General features: G+C 34.6%; 1 protein-coding gene across 7 annotated transcripts in view; it reads right to left on the bottom strand.

The window, feature by feature from the left end:
- KLF12 (KLF transcription factor 12) overlaps positions 1–18846 on the bottom strand; it is a 417106-nt gene that overhangs the window by 142100 nt on the left and 256160 nt on the right. For all 7 annotated transcript variants that reach the window (XM_084876486.1, XM_084876488.1, XM_084876489.1 and 4 more), the window contains one exon: positions 1002–1548. In XM_084876486.1, the coding sequence (XP_084732612.1) occupies positions 1002–1548 (547 nt within the window). The remainder of the gene's footprint in view (positions 1–1001; positions 1549–18846) is intronic.

The following is an 18846-nucleotide window of genomic DNA, read 5'->3' as shown; positions in this document are numbered from 1 at the left end:
AAATTAGATAAATAACTTCATGCTATCCTATGTAGTTAACTAACTAGATATTATTAAATTCATGTAGCAAAGTATCTTCCTGCCTTCTAAACCCCAAAGGGAATATTAATATTGTATGTTGAAGTATTTCCATCATACTGAGTTATCCTGCCATTTAAAATAATAACTTAAGACATCTATATTATAAAGATGTAACGTGCAAATGGTCGTTATGCCATGAAGCATAATAATTGGACCACTGATCAGCAGGAGGGTGGGGCAGTGAGCTACAAGCAGCTACAAGCAGAGAGTTACAGGAGGGGGCAGGACAGCAAGTTATGAGGGAGAGCAGGGAGGCAGAGGGAGCTACAGGAGGGCGGGGCAGTGGGCAGAGAGCTACTGGAGGGCAGCAGTGGACTATTACTAGTGAGCTACTGGCGCATGGATTCATGCACAGGGCTACTAGTATAAAGGTAAGAACTCAAGCTACAATTTTGTAGCCAGACACCTAACTTTAAAACTCTTTTAATGGCCACTTAACATACAAGTTACTTAAAAGTGAATGATCATATTTCAAGCATTACAACTTCATAGCATTTTATGTCACTGTCATCCAAGTAAGTTCCAGTCTGAAGAATTGCAAGAAGAAACATCGTGATTCACCTTTTAAAAATTTCTCAATGGGTAACTTCTATGAGAGATTTATGCATTTATACTTACAAGCAGTTACTCTATAGATTGTCCTTTCCAACTGGGGATTTGAAGGTAAATGTTATTTTGCGAATTTAAATATTTGAATTCTGACATTAAATGACTTGATACATAAAACATACCATAGTTAGTAACATTGAATGGCATACCTATATAAAACTGAGTTTAGTTCCTGCTCTCTATGGCATTGTGCTGGACACACAACTCGATTGGGTATAGTGTATCGCATGTGATTTAGGCTTTGCTCACTGAATAAAAGAAGAGTTACCTCTAGTGCTGAAACAAATCGAGGCTTCACTTGTGTCCCTTACCTTTGCCATGACTTCTCCCATCTTCCAAAAGCGGCACTACAATAGTGTTGTTCACATTTCCAGGTGATCGCACGGCTGTGTAGACAACAGGCACCGACTGTACCACCACGGGGATGCGGTGAACGTGACTCAGTTTGTTAGACTGCAAATTCATAGGACTTGACGGTGGTACAGGATGGATAATGTGCAAAAACTGCTGGCCTCCTACACCAGATGCCGAGGCAACAAGGGGCCCAGGAGTTAATACTGTAGACGAAGATGATGCTGAAGATACTGATGTTATAACAGTTGGGGAGGAGGCTGGGCGACTAGAAGACGATGAAGAGGTTGACGTTGAGGAAGGCGAGGAGGCGGACGCTGTCATGGAAACTGGGGAGGATGACACGGCTGTGGGGGAGGTTCTGGCTTTGTGGATAGACAAGTCCACTGGCTCAGTTTGTGTCTGGAAGTGATCTACAGATAACGAGTCCTCCGGGGGCTCCCCTTTCACATTATTTAACAACAGAGGAACAGCTTCCATATCGGGGTCGTTGTGGGCGTTTGGAGACTGTGGGGAGAAAAATGGAACACACATTTATCTTTGATGGTCACACATTTTAATAGGTGCAAGATTTTTTTTTTTACTGGAATGATTGTTAATTTTTCTTATTGCTATGAGACATTAATCTGTTCCCCGAAATTTTTCAAGGATTGTGCAGTGCCAATTATGATTAAAGTTGAGGGTACAAAAGCACTAGACAGAGTAACTCAGGCCTCTGCTATAAAGACACTTCCATCCTGTTGGGAGAGACAGGCAGAGCCACTAAAATCCAGTGAAATAAGTGTGTTATAGAGAAGGAAGGAGGACATAGGAACCTAACAGTGAACATCATTTTACAGAAAATGTTCTAAAAGGCAAGTTCAGTATGTAAAGCATTACCTACTTAAAACTACAAATACAACCTATTTATTTAAAAACATTCATTTTGTTGGTTTTACCCACCCTTCATTTATGAGTCTCAATTTCCTCAGTTATAAACGAATGGATTTCTGATTAGATAACCCGAAACATCATTCCAGCTCTAGGTTCCATGATTTTATAATCTAACGTTTATCCAACATTGTCATAATCTGGAGGCATAATGTTACCTGGCAATGATACTGGGAAAACTTTCATGTTTGCCAAAAAAGATACCGTACACTTCTCATGAGCATTAATACAAACCATTTCTAACAATTAGACTGTAACTTAACTTAGTGACAACAACATTTTTTTCTTAAAATAATTTACACAACTACTATAATATTCCTATTAGAAAATAATAATCTCAGGGAAAAGATTTTTTTTTCTGGAAATTTTAAATTGTCTATGATTGTCTTGTTTAATTTAAGATTATGATAATAATTTGACCAAATTCAATGTTATTCTTTTAATGTTTTTATTGATTTGAGAGAGGAAAGGATAAAAAGGAAGAGGAAGGGAAGGAAGGAAGGAGGGAGGGAGGGAGGGAAGGAAGGAGATGGATGGATGTCAGAGAGAAACATCAATGGGCTGCCTCTCATATGTGCCCCAACCAGGGATCAAACATGTGCCCTGACCAGGAATCGAACCCGCAACCTTATGGTGTATGGGCTGACAACCAACTGACCCACATGGCTTGGTCTCATTCTTTTAAGTTTCAATGAGCAAATTTTAATAATAATAGTAATACTACTACTACTACTAATAAAGACTCTAAGAAAGATTTTACCCAGACTAATGGATGCAGCATTTTATTCCTGGGCATTAATACTAGTATCATTTATTCTTATATTCAACTACTCATAAATTCAACAAATATTTATTGGATGCCTATTTCTGCGACCCATGATGGCTCAAGAGTTCACTTGGCATGTGTCAGCCTTAACAGAGAGTTTAAATCTAACTTGAGCAGGCTAGTATAAACATTATTGTTCTATTATATGAAAACCAAAAACTCTTTTTCAGCTTCATCATGGTATCAAAACAACAATGTCTAAAATCATATGGTATCAGAACAACAATGCCTAAAATTATATGAAATTGGTACATTTCATTGTAAAATATTTTGGTTTGCTATTCTCTACCAAACTTGAACACTTAAAGGAATGAAATATATTTCTTAAAATTTTCCTTTATAGAATATAAATTATAACTCTATTCAGAACATTTAATAGGCATTAGTGTAAGGGAATTTTATCTTGCAACAAGGAGAAAAGAAAAAAAGTCAACAATTGTACCAGATCAGCTAAAAAGGGAAATTAATTGATGGTGTGTTTTTTTTTTATTTTTATTGGGTTATTTTTTCTTCTAAGATAACATGGTTACTGACCTATAGAATGATAAAATTAGAAAATATACAAAATAAATCACCCAAAATATTTCCTGCATGAAATTCTAAATAACAAGTTTTCATTTGTGTGCTGAAACTGAGAAATAAGTTTTAATCTTCTTTGACATCAATAAACAAAAAAATATAAACACCATAAACAACTACTTTTATAAAAAGCTGTTATCAATAACCAGTTTTCTAACTAGAACATTTTTTAATTGGTTCCCAGTATTATCACTTAATTACTTTGTAGAACATTATGTTTCTCATTAGTATGTTATAGCCACATAGAAACCCTGTTATTTTATGAAAGGTTGCTTTCCTAAAACATTGCAAATGATCTATCATTATAATTATAAAGTATGTCATTAAACCTATTTTATCAAATATTTTTTGACTTCAGACATAGTCTTAATTAAATTTTCTCTTTGTACTATATTAAGACATTTCAAAATTCTAATTTTGGAAATAGTGACCACTTTCATCACACATTATTCTTCTCCAGTATCTACTTACACACAAGCTTCCTATATAGATTTACAAACCAAGGGCAGAGACATAATTCACCATTGTAGAAACATTTTAAAAAGTAAACAAAAGACTTCTTTAGCAAATTATGACAATACCGAAGGTGATCAAACTTCCCTGAGCTTTGTAACTGGCTTAGAATCCCCGGATTATGAACAGGAGTCCACCTTTTGAAGGTAGCTGCTTAGTCTCTCAATAGGAAAAATATTTACTCTTTAAAGCACTTTTACAATACTAGAATAGTGTTTCTCTTATTCTGTTGTATATATTATAAAGCTATGAAAACTGTACATTAATAACTCATTGGAGCTTTCAAAAACTCGAGAACTACATGGCTTTTGTATGAGCTTATGCCAAAACATACAAAATGCTCATAAAAATTAGGAAGGATACACCAAACCTTTGAACTACAGATTGTCTTATGTGGAACCTTGGACACATTATGCATGAATATATAAGCATAAACATCACAGTGGCACAGGCTGGTTCCTTTTACATATGTAGCAACTGAAATGCAGCCAGCATGTCCAAAAACAACGCCTCATCAGTATAAAGAGGACAAAATCCTTATTGTACCATTCATCTGTTTGTAGTGTTGACATTATAGCATATCCTCACACTCCATACTAATCGCTTCTACAGTGAAAACATGAAAAGGCAAAGCCACCCACAATCCCAGATTAAGACTGCACATACACATACGTAAACCAGCAATCCTGCGGAAATATGGTTTCAAAACAGCTATGGCATACTCTTGCTCTTCCTTTTAGGAAAGAGCAAAGACCTGAGTGACTTAGTCCTGAAGTCAGTATTAGGAATTCATTTATTTTCTTCTGAAAGTGGAACATTGAAATGGACCGGTTCTGAGGTTTGAATCCATGAATGTGTGGCTGCAGTGAGGTGATGGGGAGCATAGGAGACAACCAAGAGAGAACAAAAGCTGAGAGAAACCACAGGAAAACACTGAAAGAGAGCTACATAGAGCTTCCCTTTAACAGTTAAGTAAAAGGACGGTACATATTTGAGAAAGTGAGAAAAGATATGGGTATGTTATCAGAAAACTAAGGGGTAGAGGCACTGAGAAGACCACAAATAAGAATAGTTGTAAACTGTAGAACATTGAGGAAGAGAAATTTCTGTAAAAAGAACAAATAAAGGGTTCCATTCTCAAATTTTCCCTTTGTTATTAACTGGGCAATTCTTGATACAACACTGACTTTCTGGTGTCAACTAAACTTGTTTGCTTTGTTGTTTGTTTTAAAGCTCATTAAGAGTTTTGCCTGAGAATAGTAATTTTAGCTGATTTTTTGCTGTTTATCATTCTGGTGTGGAGGACATGATCAACACTAAATTCAATATATCTGGAAAAAAAAAAAAAAAAAAACCCGCACCTTTAAAGACATGGAGATTGTAAGAAAAGACTGGATTTTTGTCAAAGAGAATGAGAGCAGTTTCATTTTTTAAAATATTATGTATCACTTAAAAGGTTCTACAAGTAAAATTTTAAATAATGTATCAAGAAATAATTGTGTAAATACACACAAAAGTGCATCAGAGTAAACATAACAATTCTAATATATAAAAACTCAGCATCCATAACATCCAAAATGACAAAAGGCTCAACTGAACACCGGATTTCAGTCCTGCAGTCAGTGCTGGGTTGCTGGGGAGACCCAGCACTGACTGTCACTGGTGTGGGCACAGGGACCCAGCACTGACTGCCGAGGGGGCTTAGGATCAGTCCTGGAGAAAGGCCCAGAGAGAGGTGCAGAGTCTGATCCACGGCCGCTGTGGCAGCTGTTGATCAGCAGTTGCCACTCTCTCTCTGGGCTTTGCCAGCAGCCATGCCTCTGTTTCTCTCCAGGCCACCTTGGTTGCTGCTGATCAGCCCTACCTCTCTGATCAGGCCTGGAGATACATCCAGAGATGCTGACTGGCATAGAAGCCGACCAATCAGAACCAAATCTGGGTGAGCTGTGAAGAGCCAATGGCTGCCTAGGAGGCAGAGCTTTTGACACAGACTGGCATAGGAACCGACCAATCAGAACCAAATTGGCCAGCAGGGGAGGGCAGTTAGGGGTGATCAGGCAGGCAGGCAGAGGGGTTAGGGACAATCAGGCCGAGACAGGGGCAATCAGGAAGGCAGGCAGGTGAGTTGTTAGGAGCCAGTGGTCCCAGATTGAAAGAGAGATGTCTGATTGGAGAGAGTGCAGTCTGGGCTGAGAGAACCTCCTACCTCCTGTGCACAAATTTCATGCACCAGGCCGCTAGTATACTTCATAAAAACATGTGCATGAAAACCTAAAGATAAATAGAAACAAGATTATTTTGTCACACTATCACTTTTGCCAAAAGTCTTAAAGCAACTTTTATTCACAAAATAAATATTATTTATACAATAATATTCTGTGAACATATTCCTTTAGTGATCTGGAGATTACATGTGTGTTTTTCTAATCACATAATCATTTTCCTGAACAAACATGTAAAATATAGCTTCACCTCTTGGCATTTTGTTGAGTGAATGTAAAAGTAAATCTAAAAACCTCCTATGTGTTAGTACCCAGAGTACTGGATGTGTTTCCCACAGTCACCCACTAGTATCAGTTGAATAAAAAGCATTTTTTACACTAGTCATATATTTTAATCACAAGGAAATCTTAAAAAGAGAAAAAATAAACATCCAAACACTTCCCTATCTCGGGAAAGCCCTTCAGAGACTATGGGTAGTCATGGTTAGACAATATCCTGTTAATTGTTACACAAGATTTATAAGCTTGTGTTTAAATTAATAGCACCAGGGATTTTTAGAGAAGTGGTGTATGTACGTATAGACACACTCACACCACAAACGGAAGTCTACAACTATCTAACAATTCATCCATTCATCTCTTCAGCCAGCCAGTCAGCCAGCATTTAAATAAATGTTTAATGTTATCCTTATAAATTTTGAGATATAATTTCACAGCAGTTTTTAGAACAGACTGTAAAGTGGTTTGCCTAACATTACATGACTCCTGGATTGACTATTTCAAGAATCCTTTTTTTATAAGCCTGTCGTGTGGCTATGATAGAAAGAAAATTTGATTTAGATACAAAGGACTTAAACTTCATTTATTTGCTGGCAATGTTGGTATCATCATTAAAATTCTCTAGGTTTGAGTTTATCCACTTCAAAAAGAGTAATATTAATTCCAAACTCATACAATTGTTGTAAAGATTGAATTTAAGGCAGTAAGTGCTTTTAAGTAATAGTGAGAACAGTGAGAAGGAAGCACCGGAGTTTCCCCTCTCAGAACTAAAAATTCCAAACACAACCTAATCCATTACAGTGACTCTCAGAAGTTATACATTTACTGAACTTACAGTAAGATATATTCTGATGCAGGATTATTCAGCCACATAGAGGTATAGTGTTTGCCAAACATATTACAAAAGTAGCTGAACAAGTAGGAATATTGTGAGCATTTTTAGATTCCACAACACAATTTCTCTTAAAGTATAGAAAAAAATAATCTGAAACTATTTAATTGGTTTCTGTATTTTTGAGCTTCATTAGATTGGTCCACAGAATGATCATGGAACAGTTGATGGAATACACTTTAATTAGCTGGCCTGAATTCTTGATGCCACAATATAAATAACATTTACCAATCCATAGTTCAGTTTGTATGCTTTATAACACTATATAAATATATTAAAACGATTGCTTTGGGATGCTGCTCATTCTTCAACAGTCTTATTGTGGGATGAAAAAAGCAAAACAATATTTGTGGGTTTTTTTTGTGTGTGTGTGTCTCAGAAAACTAGTTTATATAAGTTTCATTATTTGAATTTGTGAGTAATTGAACATGTTGTTTTTTATTGGAGGTGCTTAAAGAAACTTAAGTGTGCATTGCACATATTGATAAAAAAAGGAAAGAAACTAAATCTAGGATTCTGTATCTTGTGATCATTTGAGCATTTAAGTTATATGCCACTATTTTAAAAGTGGAGATACATTTTAAAGAGCTGAATTCCTTTCTTTACAGGAAATGCACAATAGGTACATACCTTAGTTTTCATGCCTTCTTTTCCCATGTTAGTAAATGAAAGTATCAAGATATGAGCACATGGCTTAAAGCAAGCAACCTGCAACTTTGACTATTTTTGCTCTAAGTATAAATGTCACTGAAAACCCATTTGTGAATAGAGCCTGCACTTCACATTCCACTATATTGTTTTATTTTACTAAAAAGGAAAACCTATTTTTCAAGATTGGTCTTGCATGGGCCGGGCCCTCATAGTCATCATTTACCTTGTTTTCAGCCCAGTGGCTTTTATTCTTTACATGTTCAAGGGCAAACTCTTAAAAATCAGTGTTGTTTAAGTGTGAATTTAGAAAACTGCCAAGAAAAAAAAATTAAAGTCAAGTATACTAAAGAATGAGAGATAGAATAAGAGATAAAATGTAGCTGCTCTAAAAGCACAGAGAAACAATAAAAGGAAACGAGTAGAAATATGCTACATTGACAATCTGGAACTTGATTTTGAAAGTACTGAATTGAGTTATCTATTACATGTAAGTAAGGGGAAGTTATTTTGAATATTTAATTCAATTGCTTTATATTAATCTCTCAAGTGTTAGTTTAAGAAATATTTGATTCTTTGAGAAAATTCAGAACATATGCTTAACATAATGGACTCTTTGTGCTCATATATTTTCTATGCTTTCATAAGTGAACTAAAAATGCTAGCCTTAAAAAAGGGTTCAGCACACACATAAATTTATTTCAAATTTTCCTTCTTTCCTAGTTATTACATTTTTCCATTATCTATTTATTTCCCAGGCTTTCATGAATCATATTATTTATGCAAAGCAATCAGGATCTATGTTTACAGTTGACCACAAATCTGAGACTGGTTTGGCACGTGCATGGGAGTTAGTATGAGGTAAGAAGGATTCTTCTATATAGTGGTGGAAGATAGAGGGGATTCTGTTTATGCATTAATAGCAGATATTCCCTAATGAAAATACTGACAAGCATGTTTGGACATGAACATAATGGTTACATGTTTTATGTAAATACATACATATTTAACAAATAAATAATATCATAATATTAGTATAATCAGTGAATACTGAATCACACTCTTGCTAGATAAGAACATTGTGTTCAAGATATTAAATCACTTAAATCTTATTCACCTGGTCAAATGAGATTTAAAAAAAAAAAGTAGTATCATTAAAACACGTGTCAAAAAGCAAGTCTATAAAGTTAGTTTTGCTCCAGTTTTCTTATAACTGCTATCAACCTGAATCTAAAAAACATACATAGATGTCCTAAAAATAAATTTTATGTTTGCAACTATTTGACATTTTAGAAAAGGCAGAATGATAGAGACAGTGAAAAGAACAGTGGTTGCCAGAGGCTTGGGGGGCGGGAGGGGAGAGATGAATAAGTGAGGCATGGGGATTTTTAGGGCAGCGAAACTCATCTGTATGTTACTGCAGTGTTGTTTACATGTCAACATGCATTTGTCAAAACCCATAGAACTGTACAACACAAAGAAACAGCCTTATTGTAAACTATGGACTTTACTTAACAATAATGTACCAATATAGGTTCATTAGGTAATTAAATGTAACAAATGTGCCACACTAAAACAAGACTCTAATAAAATAAAAACTGTTCAGCATTGAGGTATATAAAATTCTTAGGTACAATCTGCCAAATTATTCTCTAAGTCTAAATTTGTAATAAAATATAAAGCCACTAATTATTTTTTAAGAAAAGTTGAATTCAATATTAATGCTAGCAATTATTTTGTCTACCGTTCTTTGTAAAATTAATAATCCAAAACTATTTTCACAACATTTATAAATTATGAAAAAAGAGGCAAGTGTAATAAGTTTATCTTTTCTACCTCATGATTAAAATTGTTTGTTCTTTGATTTTAAATTATTATCATTCAGTGATTGATAATTTCAAATATTAGAGTTTCACTATACAAGAGAGAAAAACATGCTCTATAGAGATGAAAAAGTTCATTCACCATAGGCCAGAGTCTCACTCCAGTGCCTAAAGCAATGATTGTGCTATTTATATATTTTGAAATATGCAATATGTTTACCATTATTAAATTGCTATCAGATGGAACTTGATTTTATTTCACAAAATGTTTACCATCAAGACTTGTTATTTTTATAATGAAATCACACAGTAGTGGCATACATCAAATATCAGAGACAATGAAACCTCAGAGATATTTAGATAACCAAATTTTATTAAGGTATAATTGACAAGTTATTAGTTTCAAGTATATAACATATTGATTTATTTTTTTAATCCTCATCTGAGGACATTTTAACTGATTTTGAGAGAGGGGAGAGAGATAGAGATGAGAGAGAGAGAGAGAGAGAGAGAGAGAGAGAGAGAGAGAGAGAGAGAGAGAGAGAGAGGGAGAGGGAGAGAGAATGAGAAAAACATCAATTGGTTGCCTCCTGAAGATGGTGGGGTGGGGATTGAACCCACAACTGAGGTATATGCCCTGATTCAGAATAGCACCCTTGACCTTTCAGTGTACAGGATGACAATCCTACCAAGGCCACAATGGAATGTAGATCTGTGATCTAAACATAAGAGTAATTCTTAAGACTGAACTTATTTCCCCCATGGTGCCCTTGTCTGGAAGAGGGAGAGAGAGAATACGTGTTTTTATGAGAAATGTTTTCATGGAGTTCATATGCAACTAGCATTGCCAATTGCCAACTGAAGAGATTATAAGAATGACCACAGCATGGACAGCTGCCTAGGCACCAACTCACTTCCCCAATATACCTTGACAAAAACAAATGTAATGTCATGAAACAGACTGCAGTGATCCATATGATCATTTATTTCTTATTTAGTTTCTGTTTGTTTTCACATTAAGCACCTAGAAAAATCATTCTTAGTCTAGGAATGGCATTCACATTTCGTGCCCTGGCCACACAGTATTGGATGTGTTTCATAGAAACGTGTAAAGATGAGAGAATAAAATGAAAAACCAAAAACCTAATTAAATTTTTAGCAGGACAATTAGAAATCCAAGTAGAAAAATCAGCTTACGATCTATTTAATTTCTTTTTTTTCCCTTTCTCTTACAGCTACCACTCAGAAATGGAAAAATAATACAAAGTTTTATTTTTTACTAATGATGTATATTCCTTGCTAAAAAGCAGTGCAGTAAAACATAACTATTATACATGGTTATAACTGTTGTAAATGGTGAGAGACACTGTGGTTTTGTGAAAAGGGTACTTGCCTGAGTTCTAGTTTAGGTTCTACTTTATGTGTCCAATTTACTCACCATCTCCTTAATTTCTCATTGAAAATGACCTCAATTATGCTTTAGCACAGTCCAGTATCAATTACCAACTCGAGCCTTGCCAGAATCCACCTGCCCTGCATTCGACACCACTCTCTGTGCTTCCAGAGCACTCAGGCTTGTGTGTCTTTCTCTAATGAGGCTTTGAGCCAGCACCTATCACAGTTTCTAGTACAAAGTAAGCACTTAATTAAAGCTCACTGCTACACCGCCTATTGCTCCCAAAGCCCTTATTAACTCTAAAGTTGACTATATCTATGAAATTACTCCATGTCTGAAACTTAATAAACAATAAATAGAGGTAAAAGTTTCCATCAGCTCATTTTTTCATTAAAACGTTCAGTTTATTAATTCCCATTTAAAAAATTCTCTTACTATAGAGCTTTACATGGCTAGTTTCAATATATTACAAAGTAGGTGTTTTTTTGTTTTTTTTTGTTTGTGTGTGTGTGTGTGTGTGTGTGTGTGTGTGTGTGTGTTTAAGGAAAGGATAAAGGAGAACTTCCAAATGGATCTGAAACCTAACACGGGTCACATTTTGTAAATTTGAAGTGTTTTACTTTTTTAATAAATAGGAAATGCATAGCTAAAATTGCTAAGCATACATAAGTAAGTTGAAAGATAATATTCTTTCTGCTTCCAAAATTTAGTTTTAGTGTATATAAAATTAAACCAAAGTTAGTTATGATTCTGTACTTTTTCCCATCATTCAGCAAGTAGTACACAGGAGGGAGACTAAATCTTATAATTAACTACAATGATAAATGTATGTGTCTACTCCATGGTAACAAATGAAAATGCTCTCTATTCCCTTCTTTGTGGGATGCCCTATACCAGAATCCTACCTTTACTCCTTCCTTCCAAACTCTACTGCAAGCTTTCTGTGGATTTCATTCTATTTCCCTTTCCCCTCTTATCATATTTGCTTACTGTGCTCAGCACCTTTATGCTGATCTTATTTGACTAGACTTTTGACTATCAATGCCATCTACACATCTGACATTATCACAATCCTGGGATTATCACAATGCTGGGCAAGGTGATAGGACAGGCTCCATAACAATGGCAAAAGATCAATAGTGCCAAGTTTGAGAAACCAGGCACTATTACTCTTTTCCTTTATCATCCTATTCCCCCTCTTTTTTTTATTAGATTATTTTTCCTCTTATTTTTTCCTTCTTGACTTCTTCCATATGTCACCAATCTATACAATGCAAACATCAGTATGCGCATCTCTGTAGGTAAGGCTTATATATTGGTATGAATGCTAGTGAGCACATATAATGTATACATTTCTGTAATCTCTTGGCACAAAGTGTACTTAAAAAATTATGGGAGGAATATGTGTAGTGAGAATATGCATATATTTAACTTGAGGTATTTATGATCTATTTATGCAATGTGTGTGCATTTGTGTGTATGTTCAGATGACTGCATTTTGTTAGTTTTCATTCTTTATTGTTGATAATCCTCACCCAAGGATATTTTTTCCACTGCTTTTTATAGAAAGTGGAAGAAAAGGCAGAGAGAAACATGGATATGAGACACATCAATTGGTTGTCTCCTACACTCATCCTGACCAGGGCCGTGGATCAAACCTGAAACCTAGATACATGCTCTTGACTGGGCATCAAACCTCTGATCCTTTGGTGTGGGTGCTGTCACTCGAGCCACTGAACCACACCAGCCAGGGCTGTTAGTTTTCATTTTTGTGCTTAAGTGCATGAATTGAAGAGTGCAGATATATTTGTTTTCTATAACAGTCCAGCTGAGCTGGCTTTGGGATAGAGAACTTCAGTCACAAGTGCAGTGAATAATTCCCATCTCTGTTAAGGATATGGCTTTCCAGTAAGAAGTCTGGATACCAGCCCAGAGGACACCTACTGCAATTAAATCTAGGCATGGAACCTGAATAAACTTTGCCATATATAAAGGTGAAATAACATATTTAACACTTACAGATATGTGTACATGCTTATGGTCTACTCCAGGGGTCCTCAAACTTTTTAAAGTGGGGGCCAGATCACGGTCCCTCAGAGAGCTGGAGGGCCGGACTATAGGAACTACTAATTCCTACTGTAACACCTCGGCTGCGCTCACTGCCCAAAAAACCTGGCGGGCCGGATCAGACTCCTCTGCGGGCCGCATGTGGCCCGCGGGCCATAGTTTGAAGACCCCTGGTCTACTCATTTAATCCTCATAACATCTCAATATAGGAAATAATTATTATTAGTCACATTTTTCAAACAGAGACAGAGACTTGGAACAAGTTAAGAAATGTGCCAATGGCTCTACAGGTGTAAGTGGCAATGTCAAGACATAATATTTAGTGACTTCTGTCAACAAACCTATGGCCTCAATAATATTATAATACTGATTCCCACAACTCATTCTATACTGTATGCCTGCAGTAGGTCAGGAAAGACTGAAATGACTGTAATCACTCCAATAACATTTTTCTTTTTGTTTCATGCAATTTAAAGAAGAACATAATGTTCAATAGAGAAAGTGTCAAGAAGCTCAAATAAAATCTTTCATGGACTTCACCAACATATCTTAGCAGAGTTATTTTCCTTTATTAGTTTCCCCTATAATATTTCTAAGAAAAGAGCTTTATATTATACAATTCTTCATTATCAAATAAATAAGTAAAAGAATAGAATCAGGCACATCAGTCACGTCTTTGAGCCAAATAATAGAACTTGGATTCCCATGAGAAAAAGTCAACCCGTGCTTTTTGGTTTTAAATGATTTTTTGTGACGAGCCCTCAAATTAATTATTAAGTAAATAAGCAATGTCACATTTACATAATTCATTTTCTACTGAGCATCAATGCTTTCAGCTGCAGTAAAAATAGCCAACATTCTAGTATCTACAGTCTTAAAAGGGATCACAGTATAAGTAATCCCAAATGACAGATAACCCAAAAAGTATTTATGTTGGGTTTTAAATTCATTATATGATTCCAGCAGATTTATTGTTATAATTATATGCTTTTTTTCTCAGGCTCATATTAAAATTCATTTGTATTTCTTGAGCACCAGTCAAGTGACAGCAGAAAGGAGGATTCCAGATACTTGCTGAGTGACAAAAGTTGACTTGCTATTAGTATTTTTCCCTGTAAATAATCAACAATAAGAAAAGCAAGATTATCATTTAATTCTTTAATTAATAATTAATTAATGATACATTACAGCACAGCAGGCATGGCTCAATGGTTGAGAATCAACCTTTGAACCAGAAGGTCACGGTTTGATGCCTGGTCAGGGAACATACTAGGGCTTCAGATTTGATCCCTACTAGGGGGGCATGGAGGAAGCAGCTAATCCATGAGTTTCTCTCATCACTGATGTTTTTCTCTCTCTCTTTCTCTCCCTTATTCTCTGCAATAAAAATGTAAAAAAAATATTTATTACAATACTACATTAATTATTATTAATATATTACAACACTATAGGAGGGGTTTGAAAGACATGGCTAGGGACACTCAGACTTAGGTTGTGTCTTGGCACTAGCCTATTTCAGGGATCACAAGCAAGTTGCTAATCTTGCTAAACTTCAGTTCTTCACTTATATCAATAGAAGGGTTCAGATAGTAGTGCCTACATTTGAAGGGAGTTCTGAAGATTAAATGACACACAGTAGTAACTTAAAGAGCTTTGTAATTTTTTTGTTGTAGTGATTATTTTTGTCTATTTTACTGTGGTGCTAAAACTACAATACTAAAACTGATAGAGTACGCCAGGGTAGGTTCAACAAAAAGACACAGCCTTTAATTATTCAATAAATTACATAGTACACTGTAAGGCCAAATGTTAAAATTTATTCATAATCTGCTATAGCAGAAGACAGTTGGACCTTTTTATGTAACTATCAAAACAAAGTGGAAAATAACTAGAGATACACAATTTCTTGTTTTAGAACCCCAGGGCAGTATATATTTCACAATTCTTCATTTTTAGGGTTTTAGGAAGGCAATAGCACACTGCTGAGAGGAATGGGGGTGGAATTGCACGCTCAGACACTGATATTTCCACAGTAATACCAGTGAGCATTTATACTGTGTTACAGACAAAGCTTACAAGTATCTGCACAGAATTCAGCTCAGGCTTTAATTCCACTTAAGTTTTTCTAATGTTCATTTTTCAAAATTTTAGAATTAAATGTAAGAGATTTGGAAACTGAATTAAATAAAATTATATCAATGCTACAGTTTTTCATAAATACTGTTGTACATATCACAGAATTATAGGTTAAGATAATGAGGAATAGAAAGGTTCTCTTAATTTGCATAAAATGGTCCTGGAAAACTTATCAATGCAATTCTAAACAGTGATTCAAGTTTATATAATTACTCCTTAAATTTAAATGCATAAAGCAAATTTGTAGAAAGATGACAGATAGATGGCATTATTCTTTCCCCCTTGTATTTCAATTAGAATTATTTTCTTAGCTGTATTTTACTGGTAAACTGGCTTACATTATTATATTTCAGTTTTAATTAAGCTGTAACATTTTTTATATTTTCACTGATCAATAGATGAGATAGAATATAAGCAATATGATAGGAAATCAGTGTATTTTAAAAAAATTTTCTTTAAATATTTTTTCTTTAAAAAATTTAAAAAAATACACTGATTTATACCGTTTCTTCTCAGAAACATGCACAAATTATACCAGGTTGTAAATATGCCCCAAGATGAAGAAGAAAGATAACATTCTTATATATCAATAGATTTGTAGAAGACTGAAAGAAAAGGTTTACACCATTCACTGACACATGACTATTCTTATTAACAGTAGAGAGAAACATTATTTCAATATTTTCTATAATTTCAGCATATAAATATAATATGTATATCCAATCAGAAGGGTTTTAAATTACAAAGAAGCTCATTAGTTAGCTTGAGTGCCAAGACAGTACTTGCAGAATATTCTGTTCAACAGGTCCATAATCAACACGAAGTTCATAATTCGGGCTATGCTAAATTTCTGGGAGCTCTGATGTGAGAAATTCACAGAATGATTAAATACATGTGCAATAAAAGTGGTATGCAAAGTAAAATTCCTTAAAAATAATGCTTTTGGCCCGATCGGCGTAGCTCAGTGATTGAGCCTCTATGAACCAGGTGGTCACCGTTTATGGTTCTATTTTTGGTTCAGAGCACATGCCCTGGTTGCCCCCTTTGATATCCAGTGGGGGACAAACAGGAGGCAGCCCATCAATGATTCTCTCTCATCATTGGTATTTCTATCTCTCTCCCTTTATCTCTGAAATCAATAAATATATGTGAATATATATATATATATATATATATATATATATATATATATATATATTTAATTGATTTTTTACAGAGAGGAAGGGATAGGGACAGAGAGTTAGAAACATCAATGAGAGAGAAAAATCAATCAGCTGTCTCCTGCATACCCCTCGCTGGGGATGTTCCTGCAACCAAGGTACATGCCCTTGACCAGAATGGAACCTGGGACCCTTCAGTCCCCAGGCCGACGCTCTATCCATTGAGCCAAAGCAGCTAGGGCCACATATATCTTTTTAAATAAGGATTTTAAAGAAAACAATGTTGGCAACTCCAAATAAGAGCAACAGTTTTCAAAAATAAAATTATAAAGTTCTTCAAAACCAAAAAAATAAAATAAAAGCAACAGTTTTCATTTCAATCTGAAATTAAGGAGAAAGAAAGAATTAACAGGTTTAAAAGCTTCAATTTCTAAGTACATGTATAGGGAGAACACTGATAGAAAATATATGAAGGCCAAAACCAGTTTCACTCAGTGGATGGAGCTTCAGCCTGTGGAGTAAAAAGTCCCAGGTTCGATTCTGGTCAAGGGCATGTACCTTGGTTGCGGGCACATCCCCAATAGGAGGTGTGCAAGAGGCAGTTGATGGATGTTTCTCTGTCATCGATGTTTCTAACTCTCTATAACTCTCTATCCTTCTCTCTTCCTCTCCGTAAAAATTCAATAAAATATATTTTTTAAAAAGAAAATATATGATGAACGACATAAATTCCATTAGATAATAATTAAAAATAGGTAATTAAAGCAAAAAAAAGTGACCTATAAAATAAAGCAAATGCTTAGAGTAACTTTATAGGCAAATTTTAAACATGACTTTGTGCTTCTCGTTTGTCAGGATAAAAATGTATCCTGACATATAAGTAGTTCTCTAGCTGACATTATCTCAAAAAGGGATTGTACATATTTCTCACCATTGTTTCCAAACATGCCTTAAATTGTAATACTTTTTCATAACTGGCTTCACGGGTAGAATCTAAAGTGGTGAAAATAAAAATAAATTAGCCAATGTATAGTGGATAAAATGTGGAAAAAGAAAGGACTAAATATCTGTTCAACTAAGTCATCTATATACTAGTATGATCAACTAGTATGATCCTGCTAGGAACAATAAAAAATTGTACAAAACTTCAAGAAGTACAATTTTAAGACACTGGAAGTGAGCAAAAGCAACCAAGACTTGAAGTACAGGATCCAGAAAACAAACACGAGAGGAGCTATTGTTCGATAACGAATTTATTTTTTGAGGCATAATAATACTGTATGGAATTCATTTAGATATTTTAAAAATTCTATGAGACTATAACAAATTACTTAAAACTAAAAAGAAATAGACAATATAAAAAATTACCAGTAATTCAGAATTTTTAGAATTATCAAACATAGAATTTCAAATAACTACAGTAACATGCTTAAGAAAAAATAAAAATGAAATTTACTCTAAAATTAGAACCTTCCAAAAAAGAGAGAGAGAGAGAGAGAGAGAGAGAGAGAGAGAGAGAGAGAGAGAGAGAGAAATTCTAAAAGAGAAAAAAATACAATACCTGACACTGAAAATTTGACACAGCAGAATAGAGGGTTAGTGAACTAAAACATGAGAGTAGAAAGTGAGAACTATAACACTCACAGAATAGTGAACAAATGTAAGTGTGCTGTTTATGAAATTTTACAAATGTGCTGAGTATAGACACGTAACTACCACCCAGACAAAGAAACAGAAAAGCAATGTTTTCCTTTCCTATTTCATCACAGTCATTATATATATCAAGAATAATAACTATCCTGACTTCCAAAGCTATAGTTTTGCCTGTTCCTGAATTTTGTCAAATTTTGATACAAGTTTGCCAGCTTCCTAAAAATATTTAAAATGAAAGAGACAAGCCTTTCTGAGGCCATTACATGTAAATTATCTAAAGAATAAAGTTATTACGTACTGCTAGTCACACTGTTTTTTTGTGTGTATTTTTTTGTTTTTGTTTTTTGCTTTTATCCATCAAAAACAATTAAAAGAAAAAGGGAAATGCCTTGCTGAAATCAAGCCAAAATGTATTGCAGCATTTTTCCAGTTCCAAGAATGTGAAAAATGTTTGATATGATTTCTTCTTAAAAAATAATTTAAATTTATATGAATAGTAATATTCTTTCAAAAAACCATCCTAAACTATGCATATAATAATACATTGTAAATTCTAACAAATACAGCAAATCATCTTTTCCAGGCTTTAATTTTGCATTTTGAGAAATATACAAGAAATATCTGTCCAATCCTCTCTCCAATTTCTCATAGGTTTACTACAATTACCCAGCTAAACATAAT

The sequence above is a fragment of the Pipistrellus hanaki genome, assembly GCF_964339955.1.
Source record: "Pipistrellus hanaki genome assembly, chromosome: 3".
Classification (NCBI taxonomy): Eukaryota; Metazoa; Chordata; class Mammalia; order Chiroptera; family Vespertilionidae; genus Pipistrellus; species Pipistrellus hanaki.
This window is presented reverse-complemented; position numbering and strand designations above follow the sequence as displayed.